This window comes from Ochotona princeps, chromosome X, assembly GCF_030435755.1.
Source record: "Ochotona princeps isolate mOchPri1 chromosome X, mOchPri1.hap1, whole genome shotgun sequence".
Classification (NCBI taxonomy): domain Eukaryota; kingdom Metazoa; phylum Chordata; class Mammalia; order Lagomorpha; family Ochotonidae; genus Ochotona; species Ochotona princeps.
In genome coordinates this window covers 9980631-10000214 of record NC_080865.1, presented here as the reverse complement: position 1 = coordinate 10000214, position 19584 = coordinate 9980631, and the positions used below count along the sequence as shown (strand labels likewise).

The 19584-nt window shown below is 37.8% G+C and overlaps 1 protein-coding gene across 4 annotated transcripts in view; it reads left to right on the top strand.

The window, feature by feature from the left end:
* The window catches only part of JADE3 (jade family PHD finger 3), a 131810-nt gene that overhangs the window by 51985 nt on the left and 60241 nt on the right, over positions 1–19584 (top strand). For all 4 annotated transcript variants that reach the window (XM_058659220.1, XM_058659218.1, XM_058659219.1 and 1 more), the window contains exons 2-3: positions 14694–14750; positions 15529–15599. In XM_058659220.1, coding sequence (XP_058515203.1) covers positions 14705–14750; positions 15529–15599 — 117 coding nt within the window. In that variant the 5' untranslated portion in view covers positions 14694–14704. The remainder of the gene's footprint in view (positions 1–14693; positions 14751–15528; positions 15600–19584) is intronic.

Here is a 19584-nt window from a genome sequence, read left to right as displayed (position 1 = left end):
TAATAATAGTAAAAAGTTTCAAAAAACAAAATTTTGAGGGTTTAAAATCTGTCAATTGTGTAAAATGTTGTTATTCAGAATAATTAAAAACACTTGGATAACAGAAACGCACAAAGAATAATCTGCTTGCTTTTTTCTGATTTTTCCTCTATGAATGTTTTGTAGTTTATACAGAATTTGGTTTTCTAAGGCCAAGAGAAGTTAATTAGACTCCAGCCACATTGCCTGGTGCTCATCTTAAATCGTTAGTGCTCTCTTTAGTTATCATTTGAAATAATGAAGAGGTAATTTGTGCAGTTTTCTCCTGAGTGACTCAGGTATTTATCTGTAGCCAAATCTGTCCTTCTAGTGGTACTGAAGCATGAACAGCATAAGTGGCTAAACTGGACTAATTCTCAGAAAGCCACATTTTAGTCAGTACTTTCCAACTTTCTCAGTAATCATTTCTTTACAGAAGTAGGTGATAGAGCTAATCAATTAGAGCTTTATACCTTTTCAAATTATGTGTTTTAAATTCTATTAACCCTTTGGAATGCTAATATGGAGTAGAAATGACTAAAATTCAAGCAGGCAGATGAGAAAATACAAGTACTGGAAAATTAACTTTACACTGTCAAAGAAAAATCAGTAACACTAGCTGTAATGAATTTCTTTTTAAGGAAAACTATATATATATATATATATATATATATATATATATATATATATATATATATATATATATATACACATCCTTGTTACTAACCAGCTTGGAGTATTGGGAGCCACAGATAGGAAGTCGGCCTCCCAAATACCTCCATGCCTGCACAGAGTTTTATCTGTATCTTATCCTGTTTCCTTACTCTAGAAGAATACAGGAAGCTAAAGTCTCACAAGACCATAGGATGATTTTCTTTCCTTTCACAATTTAATGCATCCAAATATGTTGGGAACATGAATAAATTGCCTTTTTTTAATCATATGCTTGCTTTCTTAACAATTAATTTCTTTTGAGATAACAGATTTTGAGATGATAAACTGAGGAGTTGCAGAAATAGTGTGGGGCAGTTTCTGTTCTAGACAAGATGGAATGGGCATATTTCACTGTATTCCAAGTAAATATAATAATACAGGGAGTTTAAAAGTAAATTGATAGAAAAGGGAGCCACCATAAAAACACCAATCAAAAGAAAGATTGACTCTAATAATATCAGATAAATTAGACATCATAGCAAACAGAATTTATCATAGGATCAATCCACCAACAAAACATAGTAATCTTAAAATGCATAATAGCAAATAACAAAGCTTCAAAGTAGATGAACAAAATTCAGCAGAACTAAATTGAGAAATAGATCAATAGCACCACCAGATTTAAGTGACATTTATAGAATGCCCACTCTATAAACTGATTTTTCCAAGTGCAGTATGTATTATGTACAAAAATAGACTATATCCCAGACATATAAAAAAACCTCAATAAATTCAAAAAAGCTGAAATCCTAAGAGTATATTTTCTGGCTATAATGGAATCAAAGTGGAAACTCAAGCTGGAAAAACTACAGAAAACTAAGACCTTGAAAAATAAACAATATACTTTTCTCTAAGTCTCAAGGGAAATTTCTGAAAAATAAGTTTGACCTGACTGTAAATGAAAATATAGTGTATAAAAGCTTCTGGGGTATAACTTAAATCTGTTCTAAGAGGGAAATTTATAGCACCAAATGCTTATAGGAGGAAAAGATGAGAGGTCTCAAATGAATAAGCTTTTACCTCAAGAAACTAGAAAAGGAAGAGCAAAAATAAACCCAGAGCAAGGAAATAAAAGAGAGAGAAGTTAATGTGATTGAAAACAGAAAAACAATGAATCTAGAAACTGGTTCTTTGATAAAAAAAGAGACTTGATCTAATTGGTAACAGGTGTAATTTGAGCAGCAAGAGTTTCATGAACACCTCAGACAATTCCCAGGTGTAATGAGGGCTGAGAACTTCTGCTAGGAAGGCCAGGTACATTTTCTAGGGATTTAATCTACTATTGGCATCTATCTCCCAGGTCCTTTCATTTCTCCTGAGGGAAATTTGAGGCCATTTTCCTTCATTTTTTGTTGCCCTCAAATTCAGTACTGCCTGTACACTGATTACTATATCTGACTGCTCCTTCACCATGGGCATTGCTCTGACCGTGGGTAGTTTAACAGCAATCCTCCTTCACTTCACACCCACACCCCCACCTTGATTGATTCTGGTATTAACTGTGAAAGCCCCCTCTGATTGGTTTGTCACACATCATTGGTTACCAGCTTTTAGGCTGTGATCACCCAAACCATACTGACAATGTGTCTGGTGCACCTGGTCCTATGACCCTGGCTCTGCGGGGGCTGAAAGACTGGCTTCTCAGTTTTTCCCTTTTCCCCTTTTTGGTGGGCAATGTAGTGCCTGCCCTCTATTAGCATATTAACTGTTGGTGTGTGGTGGATTTGAACTTGCTCAGTAAGTCTGGAATTGTTTCTGAGTTTCACCATATATGTGAGGCTTATATGCCTGTTTTCTTACTGAAATTTTGGATAAAAGTTTTTCTCCTCAAATTTAATTAGTTTGATTGCTTTCAATCAAGTAATGGTTATGATGCTATTAGGGATACATGTGGGTGAAATTGTCAGTGTGGAGGCAACTCACAACAGCATATAGGATATAAAGAAAATTATTATTTTTGAAAGAAATTAGAGTTTCTATCTGGAGAATTACATGTTTAATAGTGAAAGAAATTCTTGTTGATTTGTTTATTAAGAGGGTCTACCTGCAAATGGTTTTTTACCTTAAAAGGAGTGACTATTTCTACATATGTATCTCTTGATTCTTAAAATTACCAATTTTCAATATATGTACAAAAATTAAAGAAGATATATTGCTAAGTCAAAAGTTACTGGAATAGGGTTTTATTTTCCTCAAAGACATAAAGCAAAGTTTAATTTAGGGTGGGCTAGGTCCATTAAAAATATGTCAAGATAACCTTACCAAATAGGAAATCCAAGGTAAAATCTGTATTGGCCAGACAGCGAGCTGAGAAATTGGGGATCAGAAAGGAGAGAATTTTAGGTAGCTGTTAATTCAATTTTATGCTCCCAATTTAAATGTTCTCTTTTTTTCATTGAAAGAAAAAAATTTCTTTGTGGCTTAGACCAGAAGTTGACAAACTGGCCTATGAGCCAACTCTTATTACTTATTTTGACAAGCTACAAGGCATTCAGAATGGTTTTTACATTTTTGGATGATTTTAAAATAATCAAGGGAAGAATACTATTGATGACACGTTAAGATATATAAAATTCAAATATAAGTATCAGCATTCTGTTGGAACAGAGCCATGCTCATTTGGTTATGTACTGTCTATGGCTGTTGTCATGCTACAATGGCAGATTTGAGTAGTTGCAGCAGAGATCATATGACGCACAAAGCCAAAAATATTTTGTCTCTGGTTCTTTACAGAAAATAAATTACTTATCCCTGGTTTAGATTCAGCTCTCAACCTAACATTCACATCTAGGAGCTTTCTACTTAAGGAATGTGAAATTCCCAACTAAAAAGGGTCAATTGCTTCTCGGTTAAAGAGGGTCAGCTGTCTCCTGGTCACAGCCAGAGTTGTGGGAGACATTGAAATACTTGTCTTGATAGCAAGAACCTTCCCACATAAATTTGCTTTTTCTTTTTTTTTTCTTTATCTTTAATGTCTTTGAGAACTTTGGAAAAGAGATCACTTCTAGACTCCTCTCTGGTCACAGGAAACTGAAGAATCATATGACTTATCTTAATTCTTAAAAATCAAGCTTTAATATGATGAGGCAATAGTCTTTTAGGAAATGCAGAAAAATTTATCTACTTCAACTTCTGATATGTCATCTTTAATAGAGATGTGTTGGTGAGGTGAATCAGAATAAGTAGAGTATTTTTTTTTAATTTTGGGGGGTTTGGTTACTTAGTTTCTAGATAGATGTTTAGGGCTTTAATCATTGAACAACTGAGATGTGGTTTAAATGAAAGATAAGCAAGGTGAACAGGCTTGAAGGGAAGAGTTTTGTTTCCATGACATTGAAGCAGTTGTAGACTGAATTGTTTTGTAGAGGGGGTGAATTCTGCATAAAAGCCTTGGAACTCAAATAGTCTGCCAATATTGTTTACCCCAATGCAGAAACATTTATAGCATTCATGGTTTCTGGTTTAAATAATCTTTGAGGGAGAGAGATTCCTTGACCACAAGGGCGGGAATTGACTCTTAGGGATATAAGAATTGCATTGCTCTGGTCTGTTTCTGATAATGGCTCTTAAGGATTCTTTTCTGAAAGCGTAAGGGACCTGGACTTTCAGATGCTTCTTTACTTAAGGATTACTTCTAAATACCATCATGGATTTATCCTCCCTGGTTTTATCTCAGTCCTTCTTGAACCTGTTTACATTTTCATTTTGTTGTACTTCAAGAGCTGATGAGTTCTCTAAGTTCCCCAAGCATTACAAACAGTCCTGTTTTCCTTTTGATAAAATTGTCTTTTGAGAGCTTCAGGGGAGAGCTCCTTTGTTACTTAATTCTGTGATTGGATGAATAAACTCCAGTCCATCTTTTGTACCTTCTTGAGCCTTATCCATTTCTACATCATTCCATTAGAACACGATTTCTCAACCTTGAAACTGTTGACATTTCAGGCCAGATAAGGCTGTGCAGTAAAGGATCATCCGGTGCCTTGTAGGATGTTTAGCAACATTCTTTCTGACCCCTATCCCCTAGATGCCTGTCATACCAGCTATTGTGACCACCAATAAATGTCTCCAGATATTGCCAGATGTTTTCTGGGGTGTAATTTTGTTTTTCATTTGGGAACCTTGATCTTTGGCTTTTCCAAACTGCAAGATTTTCTTTTTGCAGTATCTTCATGATATAGAGTCTTCTCTACCAATTGGTTGCACTATGCCTCTCTGGATTATTTCCAGCTCTGGTTAATGTTCATCTTGAATGACAGTAACAGCTACTTTGACAATTTCAGTATTCCTAGTTAGATACATCATTGTGGGGTGGCATGGGGACAAATACTTTGAAATCTTAAAAGATTTTTCTGATTACAACTGTTCTGTATGTGTATTATAAAAGCTTGGAGGTTGGGAAAATATGGAAAGAATGTTTTTATCACTCAGAAATTCGTCACTTCAACTGATAATAGTAAACTAATTTATGAACCCCATGTATTTTATGTATTCCCATGTATTTTATTTCAAGGATATAATTTTACTATAAAACCAAAATTTTCCCAGTTTTATTTCACTTAACATTTTACCATAAATATTTTTGCTATATACTACAGTATTTAAGTGACTGGATAAAATACCACATTATTAGTGTCCTTTAATTTTTTTTCTCTTTTGTGATTGCTTCTTCAGTTATGACTTTTTATTATGTTTTAATGGACAATTTTGTTCATGAATCATTTTCTGTGTTTTGAATTATTTTTCAAAGATGAAAGTTGGAAATACAATTGCAGGGTAATAGGTAATGAATATGTTTGAGCCTTAAATGATTTTGTAAAGCTGTTGTATAGTCCCACAGAGGACAGTAAATAGAGGTTCATTGCACTGAACATATATTTCAGAAGTATGTCTCATGGATGTATTGTACGAGAGGAAAGGACTGTTTAAGTTCATTACTTTTGTCTTCCTGTGCCTACGTGCAGTTCTGCAGGAATATTAAAGGAGTCAAATAGCAACAAGACTGCAGACTTAGATTCCAGGTCCAAATCACCCCAGTTGGGTTGACCTACAGATAGTGCTCCTTTGAAAGGGTATTTCACCCAGACGAGACATTTAACTCAGACATTCGTATTTTGGCTCTTTCACTAATCACCGTTAAATCAGTGTGCTTTTAATAAATGTGCTTGGTATTACTCTAGGAATAAAATCTGAAAACTCATCAAATTACTGTTTTCCAGAGTGCAAAGTAAAGTCTGTTGCATATTTCATTTCTTTCAAAACAAAGGGATATATTATGAAGATAAGGGAAAAAACGCCTTTCTAAAAGTTGTACCCTAAATAGAAGACAAGAAAACAACTGAATTATATACTCACATATTAGGCATTGAGGCACAACAAAAGTTACTCCAAGACGGCACCATACTTATTTATGGTTTTATTTAACAGAGTATTTTATTCCAGAATATTTTTTTGTCAATACAGATAAAAGCAATTTATCTGTCTTCTATCTTGTTTTATGCTCTTTTTTCTCAAGGATTTACTTTGATGATCATAGACTTTATCAGACCTCCTTCCCTTCTAATTCTTAAGTGACTATTTGTGACAGGACTGTCACATCTACCTGGTAAGCTAGGGAGGGATAGTCCTTCTAGGGGTTTTCCTTTCCTCTCTCTGACATACAAAAAGCTGTACATAGTTAATGTATACTTTGAAGATGAGTATACACTTGTGAAACTCATCACAATGTATGCCATAAGCATATTGTTCATTACCTCCAAAAATTTCCTCTCATTTTCTGGTAAATATGTTTGACTATTTAAGTATGTAATATAGTGTTGTTAACTATAGGCGTTATGCTGTATGGTAGATCTGTAGGACTTACTCTCTCATATGGTAATTTTTAAATGTACTAATTAATAAAGATTGACATGTTTTCTTAAATATGGATGCCTAGAAGCAGAACTGAAATGGTATTCACATGTACACTATTTATTAAGGAGTGATTTCACAAGAAACAAGTAAGACCTTGGAAAAACCTAACATTTGCCTGTTTAGGATACTGGTGGGCAGGGGGAGAAGGAGAGTAGAACAGTTACTGGCTGATGATTACACTAACAGAGATGCCGGAAAAGGGCAATCCCTAGTTTTTGCTGGTGGGGGTTGGAGGCTGTTCCTGTAAACCATTAGCAGATCGCAAACAGTAAGTAGCTGGGAGCTGAGTACACTAAGAGCTGAGTACACTAGCTAGGTGAAGGAGATAGGAGTGGTGCACCACAGTGTCTGTTACCTTTTTCATGTTTATTTTGTGCAGGACACTGCTGAGAGCTGGAGACAAGAGATGAATATTACATAGTCCATGCTTTCAAGATACTTGGGTTATATTGGCGGGGCTGACCATGTGAAGAATTGTTCACAATATTAGTGCTTTTTGCAGAATTACATAGAACATAAAGTAATACTTACGGGGGAGGGTTGTCTGAAGAGATTCATAGAAGGAATCCAGCAAAATAATAGGGAAATGAGTTTATCAGGGTATTCCGGGGAATCGTAGGCAGAAGGAAATGCCCCATACAAAGACCAGCAAGTATGAAACAAGATATGTTTGTGGCCTCACATGGCATACCATGTGCAAGATGATTGGGAGGCAAGGGAGCAGCAGCTTCTGAGGTCTGATAGACTATAGCCAGAATGCTGTGGACCTCACAGGGGATCCTGAGGAGACTGGGCTTAGAAGAGGCTGCATTCCTCGTGCCATCCCTCCAGCCTGTCAGGCATCAAGGTCAACTGAAGTGCTCCTTCTCACTCACTGTACCTTCCAGCTCTGCCCTCTGGTGGCCAGCCATGTGGCTCCTAGCATGCTACTTCACCATTTCTGAACCCCAATTGCCTCATCTGTAAAATGGCTGCTGATAGTATTATAGGACTGTTGTGATTAAAAATAATAGACATATCTTACCATTATGAGTTCATTCTGACATTTACTATTCTGTTATTTTTTTTACAATAATCAAAACAGCAGTGGACAGAGAAATAGAAATGGACAGGAACAGATCAGTGAATTTTTAACACCCCAACCCAGAAATTAGTTTGCTTTGTTTTCAATTCTGAAGTTCTTTGCTGGGACTGTAGTAACTGGCTTTAGATGATCTGTTTCCAAGACTCCATTGATAATACTTTTTTTGCTTCAATCTGTAACTTTTAAAAATGGTTCTTATTATAATAGTTTAAAGAGCAGGACATTTTAGAATCTCAAAAATCTCTTTTTGTCATAAACAATTTGGCAGATCTTTCATTTAAATAACAGAATATTATAGAGTGAAGAACTTATTTTGTCCAAAATAAGAATGTGTTCATCACCCCCAAAAAGAAGCCTTGTACATGTTTGCAGCCAGTCCCCAGTCACACCCCCAATCTAGACAACCACAAGTATATGTCTAAGCTCTGTAGATATGCCTGTTCTGCACATGTCATATAAATGAAATCATAACAGTAAGTTGTCTTATGTAAAACTTCTTTCACTAGATACAATGTTCTTTATATTGTTTTAAAATCTGTTGTATATTTGTCCTACATGTTGTATCATGTATCAGTATTTATTCCTTTTATTGCTAAATAGTATTTAATAGTATAATACCACAGATTATTTAACCATTCATTTATTGGAAAACATCTCAGTTATTTCTAGTTTGTGTTTATTGTCTGTAAAGGTGCTAGAAACAGAAATGCAGGAATGCAACATCTGGAGTGTGTGACACTTGCCTGTTTCTTCTTTTTTTTTTTTTTTTAGATTTATTTTTATTACAAAATCAGATATACAGAGAGGAGGAGAGATAGAGAGGAAGATCTTCCATCCAATGATTCACCGCCCAAGTGAGCGCAACGGCCGGTTCTGTGCTAATCTGGAGCCAGGAGCCAGGAACCTCTTCCGTGTCTCCCACGCGGGTGCAGGATCCTAAAGCATTGGGCCGTCCTCGACTGCTTTCCCAGGCCACAGGCAGGGAGCTGGACGGGAAGTAGAGCAGCGGGGATTAGAACTGGCGCCCATATGGGATCCTTGCACGTTCAAGGCGAGGACTTTAGCCGCTAGGCTACTGCACTGGGCCCGATTGCCTGTTTCATTAAATTAAATTCTGTGGAAGGTATGGTGTCTATTGACATTCATTTTCTTTTTTAAAAAGATTTATTTATTTTTTCATTGGAAAGGCAGGTCAGATTAATGGAGAGAAGATGAGACAGAGAGAAACCTCTGTCTGCTGGTTTAGTCCCCAAGTGGCTGCAATGGCAGAGCTGAGCCAATCTGAAGCCAGGAGCCCGGAGCTTTTCCAGGTCTCCCACATGGTTGCAGGGTCCCAAGGCCTTGGGCCATCCTTGACTGCTTTCCCAGGCCACAAGCAGGGAGCTGGATGGGAAGTGGAGCAGCGGGGATCCTGGCACATGCAAGGCAGGCAAGGAATTAGCCACTAGGCTAATGTGCTGGGCCCAAGGTTCATTTTCTTTGTTTGCCTCTTATTGTAACATCATTTGTTGAAAATGCACTCTTTCCTTAGTTAAATTACTTTTCTACTTTTCTCAGAAATATATTGGACATAACTTGTATGGGAATATATTCATTTTTAGTAAGTGAAAAATGTTAGGTTATGATAAGCAAAATAATGATTTCCCCAAAATATACATGTCCTAATCCCTGTCACCTATAAATAAATATATTAGGGTACATGGTAAAGGGGAAGTGGGATCATTATTGATCAATAATCAATAATGGTTTAAAATAGGAAAATTATCTGAATTATCTGGGTGGGCCTGGTATAATCACAAAAATCCTCAAAAGTAGAAGAAAAGTGCAAGAGAGAGTTAAGATGGGATGACAGAAGCCAAGAGATACAGTGTTGTTGGCTTTGAAAGCCTAGGAATATAGCCAGAATTCAGAGGATGTGAATGCCTAAACAAGCAAGGAAGTTAATTCTTCCCTAGATAAAGAAACGAAGCCCTGCTGGCATCTAAATTTTAACCCAATGAAACTTAAAAAATAATGTTTCTTCCATTTTAACCTACTGTATGTGGTCATCTATTACTACAACATTAGAAGGGCTAATAAATATTTTAGAAAATCCCCCTTTTAGGATTTTAAGTGGGATGAGTATGTGGAATATCCCTGTTATCAAACATATGCAGTGCTACTCCTTGTTTATTTGTGTGTTCAGTAGGGAATAGAAATGCATTACTTTTATTTCTGTTTAAATTCCCACATTAATTGTGATGGTTACTTTTTGATTAAGATGTGTTACAAATCTAAGCATGGTTCAAGAAGTTAGGTGAGGAAGGGTTACTCTTAGGTTTCCTAATTCACAGCAGGACAAATATAGTCTTAATGATCCCAGTATTTGTGGTGGTCTGATTTGTTTTTTTTTAATAACAGCTTTGTTGACCAGACCATATATTCATCCACTTAATGTATGACAGTGATTCATACCTGCAACCATTGCCACAGGGCACTTTGAATATGTTATTCCACTGCCTTTGATTTCTCTTGTTTCTGGAAAAAGTCAACTGTTAAGCTTATTGCGGTTCTCATTTACTCCTTATTTTTTTAGCTTTTAGTCATTGTACTTATGGTTTATTACAGATCTTTGTGTTTATCCTACTTGGAGTTCATTGGGTTTCTAATAACATAAATTATATTTTTCAATAAATTTGTAGTTTTTCAAATATATATTTTCTGCTGCTCTGTCGCTCTCTTCTTGGTACTCCCATTTAATATATGTAGTACTTAATCGCGTCCTGCATTTCTGAGACTGTTCATTCTTTGTTTTTGTTTTTTTCTATCTCTTGTTCTGTTTGAAGTTTGTAAGTTCTTTCTGCTGCCAGTTCAAATTTCCTGCTGAGGATCTTTAGTGACTTTACAGTTGTGCTTTTCAACTGCAGAATTTTCTTTTGGTTTAGTTTTTATTTATATTTTCTATTTCTTTGTTGATATTCTCTGTTTGACAAGAAATGTGTTTTGAATACATTTATATAGCTAATTTGAAGTCTTTATCTTTTAAGTCTGATATCTGGTTGCTCTTGCTAGCTTTCTGTTACTTGTCATTTTGTTGTTTTTTGCCAAGTGTAAAGGTTGTATTTTCCCATTTCTGCACGTCTCATTTTTGTTGTTGGAAACTGGGCATTAGAACACTGATCCCCCTTCACCAGTACTCTTTGTTTGCCTGTTTATTTAGTGATGGACTTATTTTATTGAAATCTATTTACTCAATTCCACCAACACCCTGCAGTGTGAAGACACTGATACTATTCTCAGGGATGTAAGCTTTTAAAAAAAAAAAAGATGTATTTTTTTTTTATTGGAAAGGCAGATTTACAGAGAGAAGGAGAGACAGAGAGAAAGATCTATCTGCTGGTTCACTCCCCAAGTGGCTGCAACAGCAGATCTGAGCCAGTCTGGATCTAGGAGCTTTTTCTGGCCTCCCGTGTGGCTGCAGGGTCCCAAGACTTTGGACTGTCTTATACTGCTTTCCTAGACCACAAGCAGGGATCTGGAAGGGAAGTGAAGCAGCTGGGACACAAACCAGCGCCCACATGGGATCCCAGGGCGTGCATGGTGAGGATGTAGCCACTGAGTCATCACACCAGGCCCAGGATGCAAGGTTTATGTCATCTAGGGTGCCAGTGGTTTGGGTAAGGCTCTCTTTGTCTTCCTTGAACACAACCAGATTTTAAGTTACACGATTTGCTAGATGATTGCTTTGCTGTTATTAATAATGTCCTGTGGCATAAATTGCTCCTTAAACTGATCCAGTCAAATAAGGGTTCTTTTGAAGATGTGATTCCTAAGATAAGCATATGAATTTTTTTTCTGAACTGTAAAGATTCCTCTCTTTACCTGGTTCTTTCTAGCATATAAACCAGCCTAGGTTTGAAATTCTCCACACTCATTTGCAAAAAGATCAGTTCCATTGTGGGTAGAATTGGTACCTTCTATTCTTACGTCCTATCTCTCTTCCTGGGGAATAAAATCTGAGCTCCAGCTCTGTTGCAAGAGAAGGAGTGGTAACCTGAGATCTCCTAAGTTTGCCTCTCCTGATACAGAAGTCCTACCCCACATGCGCTGTCACTGTAGCATAGTAGGTTAAGCCTCCACCTGGATCATCAGCATCCTGTATAGGTGCTAGTTCGAGTCTTGGCTGCTCCACCTCCAACCCAGCTCTCTGCTGATGTGCCTGTGAAAGCAGCAGAAGCTGACCTAACTCCTTGGGCCCCTGTGTCCACATGACAGACCCAGAAAAAGTTCCAGGCTCCCAGCTTCAGACCAGCCCAGCTCCAGCAGTTGCATCCATCTAGGGAATGAACCAGCAGATGGAATATCTTTCTCTCCTTTTCTCTTGTAAATCTGCTTTTTAAATTTGATATATATATATATATATATGAAAAGAATAAAAGAATAATAAAGTCTATACCACGACTTGAGGTCAGGAAAACCAAACCATCAGTATTCCTGGTAACACCATACACAAGGCATGGCCTCTATCCCATGCCTGGGGGCTGAGTAGAAGAGAGCCCTCAACTTACAGTCACATTTGCCTGAAACTTAGCCTCAACAGCAGGTGTTTGGGAGCAAAATGAAGAATACTGATATGCTGCACTTCCCAGAAATAAAGGTTTCCAAATGGGAGCTGAGGATGAGGTGTGTTGTGTTCTTGACCATACAAGTTTGCTGAGAGAGAAGATGGAGGGGATGAAACTAGGTCCACATACCATAAACTCTTTTTATGACTGAGTTTTTGTTGATTTTCTTGACTAAATACCACTTCATTTGCTGTAAACCCTTGGGATCATTTCAGGAGGCTTTAGAGTGAGTTGCGGAGCTATCATGTCAGAAGTGAGACTCTGTAAGCTTTAACATGCAATCTGTTGTTGTGCTTCATAATTGCTCAGTAGTCATGTACTTGGGTTTCTACTTCCTCAGAAGATTGGAGGTGATATGGAGGCATTATCCCTCACCTTTATCCCATGTAAAATGATTATAGCTTCTAGTATCATTTTTTAAAATACTGTGGCACCTAAAAGTCTCACTCACTGTTTCACTGTCTTTCCTAGCTTATATTTTTATCACTTCCTTGGTCATTGAAGAACTTAATTATATCTTTTTTTTTTTCTGTCATTGGCCGCATTCAGGGGACACTTGACATTAAGTTTTAGTCCAAAGCATTATTCAATATTTACAATATAATATATGAACTTTTTATAACATTCCTTGTAATGTACATATAATCACAATTTTATACTAGGCTACTTGTTTCGGAGATGGAGACAAAGAAGAGTGAGAAGGAATGAGAAAGCGTAGGCGAAAAAAACTATGGTCATTCTCTTTGTTTGTTTGTTTGTTTGTTTTCTTTTTTAAAAAAAATACTTGAGAGACAAAATTCCATGAGCTAACTCACTCCCCAGTTGCCAAAGGCTAAAGGCAGGACCTGAAAACTCAATCCAGGTCTCCCACATGAATGGCAGGAACCCAATTACTTGCACCGTTACTACTCCCTCCAAGGGTCTGCATGAGCAGAAAGTTGGAGTCATTATCCAGAGACAGTATCAAACCCAGGCACTCTGACATGGGATATGAACATCTTAACTGCTAGGGCAAATGCCCACTTCCATTGCACCTTTAGGTATGATGTGCCTCACTTGTTTGTTCAGACAACCATGCCTAATGCCTTTCAACCTTGATCCTTGACAGTTTGACTTTGGATAATTGCTTTTATCTTTTCCTGCTTCCTTACTGGCCATTCCTTGCTGGCAATATCCCCCATTGATATTGTGTTTTGTTTGTTTTTATGACTGTGCAGGTTTATTTATTTTATTTTTATTTTTGCTGTTTATATAGTTGACCAGGGTGGAAAGGGTCAAGGACTGTGGGAGTATGGGTGAGACCATTGTTTTCAAATCTTCCCCATCTCCCTACTCTATCTAGGGGGAAGGGTGAAAATTAGGGGAGAAGCCACACCCAGCCTTCCTGCTGCCCCAGTATGCAGGCATGGGGAAAGGTACCCCAATATCATCCCAGGGTCCCTGATGGGCCTGTTCTGAATTTCACTCGAGTGGTTTCAATGATTGTGAAATGCTGTCCATCTTGCTGATCCAATGATGAGGAAATCATTCCAAGGTCTGTCTGCTGACACAGTCTACTCCAGAGTCTTCATTCACCCAGATATTTGTCTCAGTGCTTGGCTGGGGCAGTTCAGCAATTTATTCTGCTCTCCTTCCTCTGCTGTGGTACCAAATGTCCCCTGCAGGCCCTAATGGACTGCCATGTCCTTCATGTGCATCTGGGCATGCCGTCCACTGCTCCATCTTAGTCACTGAGGAGGCCCAGTTCTGACACATGTACTCCACAGTCAGTCCACAGATCCTGCCATTCTCCCCATGGTAAGAATTGTGAGTCTAGCAGTTGGAGGGATCCTCACAGAAACCTCATCTGAGGTGATCCAAGACTTGACTCCTGTGTGTGCCAGTACTGGGTCCAACTGATCTGTCACGCATGCCAGCTTATACACACACTGGTAGTTGCAATTGCTGGGTCAGTTCTATCTCTAACCCCATCTCTTAAGTAAACCAATGGATGCTGTGGCCCAGCCTAACACTGCCCACCATACACTTAGCTCTCACGTACACCATTGGGAGCAAGACTGTGCAATTCTGATGTGGCTACTTCTAAGGCTCTAACCAATGCAGTACCAGTCATATCCTGTGGATTGGGCTTCCTGCTAAGACTAATAATATACGTCCTTGCCCAATCTTCAGCACACTTTGTATTAGAAACATTGGTAGTATTCATTTCCCATTTCAGTGGATCATTTGAGAATATTCTTGACTGAAACATTCATGTTCCATGATCTGCTTTGTGCTGCTTCTGGGATCTATGAGACAGCATTGACTGCTCTCTGGGGTGGATACATGTGGACTGTTTCATTCAGTGTTGTTCTCTTTCCCAGGATGCGCCAAGATGAAACGCCATAGGCCTATCACCAGCAGTGAGAGTTCAGATGAGTGTGAGTAGAACTGGCTGGAGGCTGGTAGCCCCTTTATCTATGCTCCTTGAGGATTTCTTCTTTGACTTGATAATAAACCCTTTTATGCTTCTTTTAGTTAAAAAAAAATGTTTCTGGGAATGCAAGCTCTGAGCACCATTATTCTTATTTGATTTCATTGAAGATAAATTAGATGTAAGAATTGATTTTGTGTGGCATATAACATTTTATTTTTCACTTTCCATGTATTTAAACAAAAGACAAATCTAGCAGTGCTTTACTGGAGACTCTTTAGAAAGGAAGAAAAGTATGATGACACATGAATTGTAAGCCCGGGTTCTAATTGTAGTTCAGGTACTAAATATTTGAAAATGGATCAATCATAATTTGTAAAATTGACAGCATATTACTTACAGCCTTTATAAAAGTTCTAAAACATGCATAGATTACTTATTCTACAACTTCAGGTTTTGCATTTGTCTTTGTAGATAACCTTTTCCTTTGTAGATAAGTTTTTTTTAATAACATGAATTGTGTTATTCCAAAATACTGTAAGATATAGGTGCATCAAATTAAATCTTTCCAGCCTTATCATTGTTGATGATTCTGTACTCTGAGAGGCTACCTATAAATGTTACTGAACTCCATTATGGGATTATCTTGGAAATATTTTAACTTTTCTTCAATAGTATGAAATCTTTGTGGTCTTCTTCATTATTATCTTTAATATTATTACATGATGCTTAGTTATGTGAGGGAGTAAAACATCTCAGTATTTTTTCTAATTATCTTTTTGCAGGTCCTTCTACTTCCAGCTCAATGTATAGGGGCAAGTTAAAAAGTCCAAAGCAGCAAAAGAAACCTGCTGAGGTGAGATCAGATGTTCAGCTTTTAGATTAAAAAAAAGGTTGTATGGCTGTCTCTTGCCTACTTATGTACAACACTCAGAATTTAAATACATGAAAAGTAAAGTATGTGTGAATGGATAGGCTTCTGCTCTGATGAACTCGTTTCTTGATGAAGATTCCATTTTCTTTCCCCTTTAGGAAAACAATTACATTCACATTGTAATTTCATTTTCGTGATGAAGCTTCTTGTTTGGCTTTAGAATCACCCTCTCTTAGCCAGGCAGTTATAGGCAGTCAGAATTGAGAAATTGGGAGCAATCCAGAGATCTTCTGGCCTTTAACTAGAAAGAGGTATGCTGACAGGTGGGTGATACTATAGGAAGGGATAGATGAAGAGATTGTAAAAGGGCCAGGGTAGAGATCTGGACTGGGAGTGATAATGGTAACATCTTTTAGAGCCTTATCCTGATGACCCAGGAAGAATGGGTCCCTGTTTGTGAGGCTTGTCATCTTCTGCCCATGAGCTGCAAAGTGCCATGATTGGACTTGGTCATGGTATAATGGATCCTGTAGACTTTTCCTCTGTGGTAATTAAATGACAAAAAACTGACCTTATGTATCTTCAGTTCTATCACAAATAGGCTTCCCTGACTGTAAAGAAAAATATATTAGTTACCTGCTGCTACATTACAGATTATCACAAAATGAGTAAGGCAGCATACATTTATTATCTCAGTTCTTGTGGTTCAGGAGTCTGGGCACTGCATGACAAGATTCTCTGTTCAGGGTCTTTCAGGTCTGCAGTCACTGCATGTAACTAGAGTACATTCTCATTTGAAAGCTTGAGTAGAGAAGAATTCACTTCTTGAAGTTATTGGCAGAAATCATCCTTAAACTGGAGAACCTTGCATCTGTGGTGTTTTAGCAGAGAAATACTCTCAGTTCCTGAAGCTTACAGTTCCTTGCCATATGACTGTCTCCATAGGTCCTCTCATAACATTGTAGCTCACTTTTTCAGTGCCAGTAAGGAGTCTTTCCCTTCACTCTGCTTAGATGGAGTCTTATGTAGGATAGGTGTGGAGGTGACATCCTATTATGTTTGCCAAGTTCTGTCAGTTAAAAGGAAGTCACCTTGGTCCCAGTGCAGTAGCCTAGCGGCAAAAGTCCTCACCTTGCACGCACCAGGATCCCATATGGGTACCGGTTCGTATCCCAGCGGCTCTGCTTCCCATCCAGCTCCCTGCTTGTGGCCTGGGAAAGCAGTCGAGGACGGCCCAAAGCCTTGGGACCCTTCACCCGCATGGGAGACCTGCAAGAAGCTCCTGGCTCCTGATCTGCGCAACTCCAGCCGTTGTGGCTACTTGGGGAGTGGATCAGCAGACAAAAGATCTTCCTCTCTATCTCTCCTCCTCTCTGTATTTCTGACTTTGTAATAAAAATAAATAAATCTTTAGAAAAAAAAGGAAGTCACCTTCCCTTACAGAAAAGGAGTAACCAATTGAGGGCCATGTAGTACAATATCCACCAGAGAGCCTTTCTCCTTTTCTCAGAGGTGACTTAATTTTCTCGTTATGCCAGATTTTTCTGGGCACAGTAGAATATGTGAGCATATTTATGTGAGGGTACTTCAGGAAGTTTATAGAAAATGGGATAGATTTAAGTAAACAAAATTTGAATTCATGGTACAGAGAGTCTTCAGAAGAATTCATTAAAAAATGTATTGTGGAGAATTAGTGTTGTGGCACAGTGGGTTAAGCCAACACTTTCAATGTCAGCTTCCCGTATTAGAGTGCCAATTCAAGTCCTGATGACCCAAAACCCTGCTGATGCTACTGGGAACACACAAAAGATAGTCTAGTTAATTTCCTCTGCTACCCATTTGAGAGACCTGGGTTGAGTTTGTGGCTCTTGGCTTCAGCTTGGCCTAAACCTGACTGTTGCAGACATTGAGGGATGAAGCAGAATGTGAACAAAAATAGAGTATGTATTTCTCTCTCTCCTTCTTCCTCTTTATCTCCCTCTGTGACTCTGCCTTTCAGATAAATATTTTATGCACAAAAATAAATCTATCAATCCCGTTTCCATGAACTTTTTGAAGTCCCCTTCTATGTGTCTGTTACACAGGAAAAACTTTGGGACTATGAGGCACATAAAGAAGAGTGGAAGAAATTTCTTATCTCTCCATAGAAGATTTTGACTATAGAATGGTCAGAAGGAAACCTTGCTACCTTAAGGGCACAGCCAGTCCTAGGACATAAAGTGATTCAAGAACACTGAATCTTGACGTTGCTGCTAGGTCAGGGGAAATGGCAGTCTTTGTTGCAAAGGAGGGAACATGGGCTGCTAGGAGAAAAATTTCTCACTTATAGTTCACATTCTGTTATAAAAGGAAGAACCTGGGGATATTCTAGGACAAAACTAGCCTTTCCCTTAAGGAGCTTGATTCTCTTCTTTGTCGGTTTGTTTCATCTCTCTGAAATCAAAGTTTTGTCACCGAAACTTGGACATTATCATACCTACTTTTCATAGTCACCATTTACTAAAGGAGGTAGCTGTACCAAGAACTTTGTTTATATTACATAATCTGCTTGTTTCCCAAATTAAACAATTGAGACTCTTTGTGTGCTTATTAAAGATACTGATTCTGGACACGCCCCACCCTGTGACACTGGTGAATTAGTGTTTTCAAGGAAAGCCCCTGGGATCTAGTGTTTTAAAAAAGTGGCTCAGGTGATTTTTATGATTAGGCACATTGGGAAAATAATATACTCCTGTTTCATCTGTCAATAGCATTATAAAGTAGGTACTGTTCTTTCTGCAAGTGACAATTCTAAGCCTTAGAAAAGTTACTTGCCCAGAGTCATACAAATAAGAATGAAGCTGAAATCCAAACTCTGGTTCACTTGAATCCTGTCTTATTAACCAGTGTATACATTGGAAACGTTGTGTATGATACAGTAGTTGCTTAGTATACATTTGCTAAAACTTCAGCAGTTAAGAAATAGGGAACTCAGTGAGTGCTTAGCCTACTGATTAAGATGCCTGTACCCCCAAATCAGAGTTCCTTGATAATTTTAGTGCTATAATTGTTTGAATTTTGTTTTAATTAACTACATTGATTTTGGTATATTTATTTTTTGTTTTGTTTCAATCTAGTGTCTTTTTATTTTCCCTAATACTCCCTTCAGTTATAGACTATTTAGAAATATATTGTTTCATTCCCAAGTATTTGGAAATTTTCCTGCCATCTTTCTGGTACTTGCTTCTAGTTTGAGTCCATTTTTGGCAGAGAACATAGTTTATAAGAGTTTTAACTCTTTTCCATTCATTAAGTTTTGCTTCTTGGCCTAGGATATGATTTATCTTGGTGAATATTCCATGAGCACTTGAAAAGAGTACGTATTCTGCTGTTGTTGGGTCCTATTGGCTGATTGTATTCTTCTGTATTCTCAATGAATTTCTGCGTAGAAATTCAGAGAGCCCTGTAGAAGTCTGCAGTTGTAATTGTGGATTTATCTATTTCTCCTCCCAGTTCTGTCACATTTAATCTACGTATTTTGATGCTCTCTCTATATATTTGGGATTATCATGTCTTCTTCATGAGTCAACCCATCTGTCATAACATCCATCTTTCTCTTAGATAACTTTATTTGCTCCAGAGTCTACACCATTTAGAATTATAACATAAGAGATGAACTCTGGGAACATGCACTTCTGAAAGCAGATAAACACACGAGAAGGCAGCTTTAGAAGAAAAAGAAAGTTTATAAATTATAGAAAGATTTTTTTTTTTAATTCCTGTGACATAGCCAGGAGGGGAGAGATTGTTCCATTGCTTTCTTCTGAGGATTTTTATATGTAAAATATCAAACATTTCTTTCAGAACAAATTAAAAACTGTTTTGGGTCCTGTCAGGAGAGCTGTTTATTTTCACCGTACTCCCAAGACTGATCACAGCAGCTCCAACTACCTGGTCTTGTATGTGGCCTTGAATCCAGAGCCTGCTT